A 6,000-nucleotide genomic window follows, 5' to 3' on the forward strand; every position below is an offset into this window, starting at 1 on the left:
TGGAAAAATTAAAATAATTATTAAAAAATAAAAATAATAAATAAAAGACATGTGAACAGAAGCTCAGAACAGGGCCAGGCCTCCCCCAAGATCATACTGCATGAGAGGCAAGCAAGATGCAAACCTGGTGTTTTGGATTCTAGGAACCAAGCTCTTATCCTGCATGGTACTACCTGTTAGGCCAAAATGGGTCGGCATCACTTCAATCCCAAATCCACTGAGAGGGGACCACTGGGGGCACATCTAGTCCCTGATGGAGCCTGAACCTAGTCTGCCTTTGCCCTCATCCTTGGCTACTCCCCAGCCAAGAAGTCCTTTCCTTTCTCATCCAAGTTGTATCTACCTCCCATGTCTTGCTGCTGTGACTGTCCAGGCCCAGTGAGAGATGAGATGATCTATCAGGCAGGGCCAAGCCCTGGGATGGACAGCACCCACCAGAGCACAGAAGGAAGGACATCCAGTGAGCTGAGTGCCTGCCCAGCCAAGGCTAGGGCAAGAAAGAAGGAGCCTCTGTGCCTCTCTCTGCACTCCTGAGGCCCTCCGAGGAGCTGGCTCCTCCATCCCTGATAACATCCCAAGGCTTCCAAAGGTCACAGGATAACAGGTAGATTTCTGCCCACATGGCTTATCAGCTGGAAGCATGCCAACTTTAACAAGCACATGCAACAACATCTGGTCAGTATTCCCCTATGGAGACTGTCAGTTATCAGCATCCATTCTCTAGCTCTGGATGTACACACACACTCGCTCACACCCATCTGAGACTGTGCCAGCCTGCCATCCTTAGAGCCTGAGACATTTTTCCAGTTATAAAACAGAGAAACTGAGACCCAGAAAAGGCTCCTGGACAGAGCCCTGTGTCTCCAAGACAAAGTTTCATTAAGGCTTGAGGGTTGAATGGCCCATAGCTCTGGTTATTAGGTTTGTACTGTATTGTTCAAATTGCTTGATTAGTTGACAACAGTTAAAAATCAGGTTTTACATTAAAGTCCAGATTAGGGACTCCTCTTTAAACACACACACACACACACATTTGTAACAGCAAGATTTCATTCCCAAATGGCAAAATCAACTGAAGCTATGAACAGCTGCTCCTTTTGACAGAGATGACCTCCCAGACCTCACAATCCGTGTCTTTCCGGGCCCAGCTGCCCAGTTCACCCATATGTGTTACCTGCCCGAGATTATCTTCAGTCTCTGGGGATCTTCTGGGGGTGCGGGGGTGGGGGAGGCAGGAGGTGGCACAAGCATCATTCGGAGCAAAATAAATGAGCATGGAATATTCAGCACAGCAGAGGGGAAGTCAACGGAAAGAAGGTATATCAAGAGAGAAGGTGGAAGAGCTAAACTCCCATGGCAAACACAGGTGGCATTCCAGCACAGCATGAGCTCCCTGGAGCAGGAAATAAGTGCTTCCCGGCTAAGTCCTCAGCTCCCAAGGACAAGAATGAAAGTCCACAGAGACAAGTGTGTGAGAATGGTGTAAAAGGCGCATGAGGCAGTGTCAATATTGCTGCATGTAACGATAAGTCAGATCCCCACTCCAGCTAGGGTCATTCCTAAGGAGGTCCCACCTCCCCTGGCTAGAGCCCTCCCCAGGTACGTGCAACAGTTGTGATGAGGGCACACAGAAAAGAAGTCTAGGGACGGGACAGGGACAGCAGGTAGGGCATGATGTGACAGCAAAGAAAGACAGGGATTCCTCCTCCCATAGCTCAGTGGACATCAGACAGTGGAACACCTGGAAGCAGCAGTGCCCATGACAGACAACACCAGCCTCATCCCACTCACCACCACTGCAAGACCTCTAGGTTTTTACAACCACCTCAAAACACTTTGGACCTTCAGGCCCAGAGCTGGGTCTTCTCCCTCCTCTGCTGCACCCAAGAATAGGAGATCCCCCAAAAACTTCCTTCCAGCATAAAGCTCTCCCCAGCACCAGTTCTGACCTTCTGGACCCAGACCAGAGCCTTCACTGAGTCATCCTATCCTTGGAGGTACCAGAAGACCAGCCAACATATAACCCATGGCAGAAGGTGGTCTCTGGGCCCAGGGGATGGAGGCAGGTGAAGAGAGAGAGAAAAAACTCGCCTGGAGCCCTCACCAGCCCCTTCTCCCTACACCCACTGTCTTGGCATTTCCTCCTGGGAGGAATCACTGCACCCTGTGTCACCAGCTGTGCCTTCCATCCTCAACAGAGGGCCTCAAAGTCAAACCCATGGATATATGGAACTAGGAGAACCCATGGATATGAGGGAGAGGAGAGGGAAGGGACGCCGGCCCGGCAGATATCAGGGGCAGAGAGGGACTCAGTCCCTAATGAGGAAGCAGGCATTCTGGGAGAAAAACCCTAATCCCAGAGCACAGGCTCAAGCCAGGTGGGAGGGGAGTGAATGAGGCAGAAGGGGAAAAGGGGCGGGGGGGGGGGGGCTGCTGCCGTCTCACTCTTGCTGTCCCAGCCTGCGGCCCAAGGTAGAGGCTGCGCTGCGGACCACAACAAGACCCAGCACTGGTGAGGATTTCCCCGCATCTTGGCCTGGCCAAACTCCGCTCCTTTCCTGGTCAAACAGCGCCCACCTCCGGCCCAGGCAGCAGTGCCTCCGCCCACAGCGGGGGATGGCGATAAAGAGCAGCTCCTCTAAACTCGGAGGAGGAGCGCCGTGGAGAAACGCGAGTCAAGGCGCAGAAGGACCGCGAGGCGCGAAATGCCGCGCGTCCCGGCCTGGGCTCGAGAGATTGGAGACCAAGGGCTTGGGCGCCAGAAGCTCCTCGGTTGGCAGCGAAGACGACACTGCCCATCTAGGTCAGGAGAGGCACCCCAACACTGGTACTCCGAATGCAGACACGCCCACCCACAAACACTCTAAAAACAAAGACTGCCCTGAGCCGCACACGCCTGCGCCCACCGAATTGGAAAGGAGCCGCACAAGCTCGCGACACGCCCCGCAAGGAGCCCTTGCCGAGCTCGCCTGCTCACACGCTCTCCGCTCCAGCCCCGCAGCGCAGAGCACTCCCCCGCTCCATTGCTTTGGTGGGCCGGGGAGGAGCGCGCACCGCGACTGCCCAGCCGCACTAGGGCCTCCCCGCCCGCCCATTCCGTCGCAACCCCGCGGGTCTCCAGTGCTGCGCCGCCTAGCAGGCCCTGGCCCCCGTTAGCCCTGGGCACCGCGGCCAGCCACTCACCTTCCTGCACGGCCTGGAAAGGATTGTTGGCCTCGATGACCTTGATGGAGTAGGTGATCTTCTCACTCTGCAGGATGTCATCGTTGAGGCTCAGGTCGGAAACAGCCAGCTGGAACACCCTGTCGTCCTTGGCCGCGTTCTCCTCGAAGATGGCACCTGGAGGAAAGGAGGGGTCAAAACCAGGCCTAGAGAGGGGCTTTCCTTCCCGGTCTCACCCCACCCCAGCCTTGGCCCTCTGGTCGTGGTGCTGGCAGGACTGCAGGTTGTCAGGTGGTGGGAGTTCTGGGCTGGGGTTTCAGCCTCATAGGATAGTTTAAGGCTCTCCATCCACCAACACAGAGATGTGCCCTCCCCCCGAATATGCCAACACAGTTGACATGAGTTACACATGCTCATAGCACATGCTGCCACCAGGTTACACTAGTGTCTCACAACCAAAACACCTCATGTGCTGGTCATGCCCACATAATGGACTGAGTCAAGCTTGCATGACCTCAGGCAGCACCTAAATGCCCTAACATGGTGCCCTAAGTCCTTCTCAGGAGCCAGAAAGTTCCCCCCACAGGGCAGTGTCCCTAGCTCCAATCCCAAAATGGAATGATGACTTTCTTCTGCCCTGGGCCTCCCCTTTCAATAGAGCTAAGCAAGTAAGTCCACGGTGGCTTTCCTGTGCCAGGGGGCTTCTTTATGCAGGGGCCTTTGATGACCTATTGCAGGCAGCTCATTCCCAGCCTAGCCCCCTGGGCTCTGCCTCATGCCCTCCATCCCTATTTTTTCTTATTCCATGTACAATGGCAGGGAAGGGGGGGCAGTTATAATGTCCCTAAACACCTTGCTTCTCCACCCAGTAGGCTGAGAAGCCAGAAGGAGCCGCTCTTGAAAGGGCCTTCTAGAACCACAAACAGCTAGCTCCTCCAGGGCAGCCTCTGGCTGGCCCTTTGCTCTCTTAGCACCACCTTGGCCGACTCTGCAAGCTTGCAGCCGAGATCGGTCCAGCTAGCCAGAGCCTAGCCCTGCAGCCTGGACAACTCCAGAGACCTCCTCCCTTAACAGGCCCTGAGGGTCACCACAGTCCCAGAGCTAGGCCCAGTGATCCCCTGAGCTGGGGGCTGGGCAGGAGGGGAAGTCCCGTACATGCTACACCCAGAGCCGCAATGCTGAATGCCAGACACAAGCCCCCACCCCCACCCCCATCCACCATTGAGAAGCAGGTCTGGCCCGACTCCCCCAGCTGACTCCCCCCAGCCGAGGATTACAGCACACCAAGCCCAGGCCTAGTCCCTCACCACCCCTCCTACCCCCACCTCCCTGTCCCATTATCCCTGCCTTCGCACTCCTCCCAACCCCAGTTTCTCTGAGCTAACTGGTCTTTCCCAACTTCCGGAAAGGCGACTGCAGAAGGGCTCCCCAAAGCAAGGGCTGTCAGTTCCCTAACCTGGCCCAACTTCTTGGGATTTCTCCCATGCTGCTACCAACTCCACACACTTTCCATCCCCCGCCCCTTCCTCCTCTCCTCTATGTTATCTTCTCTCCTCTCTAGGTTCTCTCTCTCCATCGGTCTCTTCACGTTCAGTGCACACACATACTCTCCCCAAACACCGTGGCCCAGGCTTCTTCCCTAGCTCCCACCGCCCAGACCATCTGTCAGCCCTCAAGACTTTGGCCACTGAAAACTCTAGGGCTGTCCAGGATTGGGCTGCCATCACCACAATCAGATACACACCCACACCCACACTGAGATACAGAGACACACACCAGGGAAACAGACAGACACTGTCCACTCTAACAGGCTGACAGTCCTGCACGCACCAGCACAGGCTTGGATGGCCCCACACACCCCAACGCCCTCTCGCAGTGACACCAACACGGTGCCAGGCGCACACACAGCGACACACGCTGAGAACACCCACCCACCCACATTCACGCACAGTTCTCGTCGGGCCTCTTTGAGCCTGCCCTGCCAACTTGGCGAGACCCCGGGCCCTGCGTGCCCCTGCCCCCCGCTGCTCCGAGCTGCGTCTAACGACTGGCCCTACCCCCACCACCGACAGCCCAGCCAGGGGCGTGGGTCTGGACGTGCGTCTAGCCCCGGGTTCCCCGCAGCCGCGGCTCGAAGTGTCGGCAGAGGCCGCGGGGCCCCGCAGGGGGATTGGAGCCCCGAGGAGCAGCAGGAGCCCGCGGGAGCGCGGCGCGACCCGTGCACATCTCCTCCGCGGGGCGGCGCGGCGCGGCCCTTCGTGGGAGCACCGCCCGCCGAGCCCCTCGGCCCAGGGAACAGCCAAGTTTGGACGCCGCGCACCCCCCGCGCCGCTGGGGCCCCCGCCCAGCCTCGGCCCCGCAGCCCGCCGCGCTCACCGATGTGGATGATGGAGTCGGCCCGCACCGACACGCACTGGCATATCCAGGGGAGAAGCCACAGCGTCAGCGCTTCCATGTCCCCCGGGCGCGCGGCTCATCCGCCCGGGCCCGGGGCGAGGCCGAGGGCAACGCGGAGCGGGGAGGCGCCGGTCCGGGTGCAGTCCCGGGCCGCTCCCCGGGAGAGCCGAGCCCGCCGGTGCGTCTTCCCCGCGCGCCCGCCCCTGCGCCCTGCGCCCGCCCCAGCCCAACCCAGCCCAGCCCAGCGCTGTCGGGCTCCCGCTCCCGCTCCGGTGGCGGCTGCGGCGGCGCTGGCAGCCCGAGCCCAGGCCGGCGCGGCGGGGGCGGCCCGCGGTAGCGGCAGCGGCCCTTCCCGCGGCTCGGGTAGCTTCGGAGGCGGCGGAGGCGGTGGCGGCGGCAGCCGGGCCGGCGCGGCGGCTCCGGGCTCGCTGTGTGTCTGAG

General features: G+C 59.1%; 1 protein-coding gene across 2 annotated transcripts in view; it reads right to left on the minus strand.

Annotated features, from left to right (window-relative positions):
- GRID1 (glutamate ionotropic receptor delta type subunit 1) overlaps positions 1 to 5,772 on the minus strand; it is a 687,194-nt gene extending 681,422 nt beyond the window's left edge. The window contains exons 1-2 of one of the 2 annotated variants that reach the window (XM_013983389.2): positions 5,539 to 5,772; positions 3,184 to 3,339 (exon numbers count right to left, since the gene is read on the minus strand). In XM_013983389.2, the coding sequence (XP_013838843.2) occupies positions 3,184 to 3,339; positions 5,539 to 5,617 (235 nt within the window). In that variant the 5' untranslated portion in view covers positions 5,618 to 5,772. The remainder of the gene's footprint in view (positions 1 to 3,183; positions 3,340 to 5,538) is intronic. The other variant, XM_021073750.1, reaches the window with a different exon arrangement.

The sequence above is a fragment of the Sus scrofa genome, chromosome 14 (assembly GCF_000003025.6).
Source record: "Sus scrofa isolate TJ Tabasco breed Duroc chromosome 14, Sscrofa11.1, whole genome shotgun sequence".
NCBI lineage: Eukaryota > Metazoa > Chordata > Mammalia > Artiodactyla > Suidae > Sus > Sus scrofa.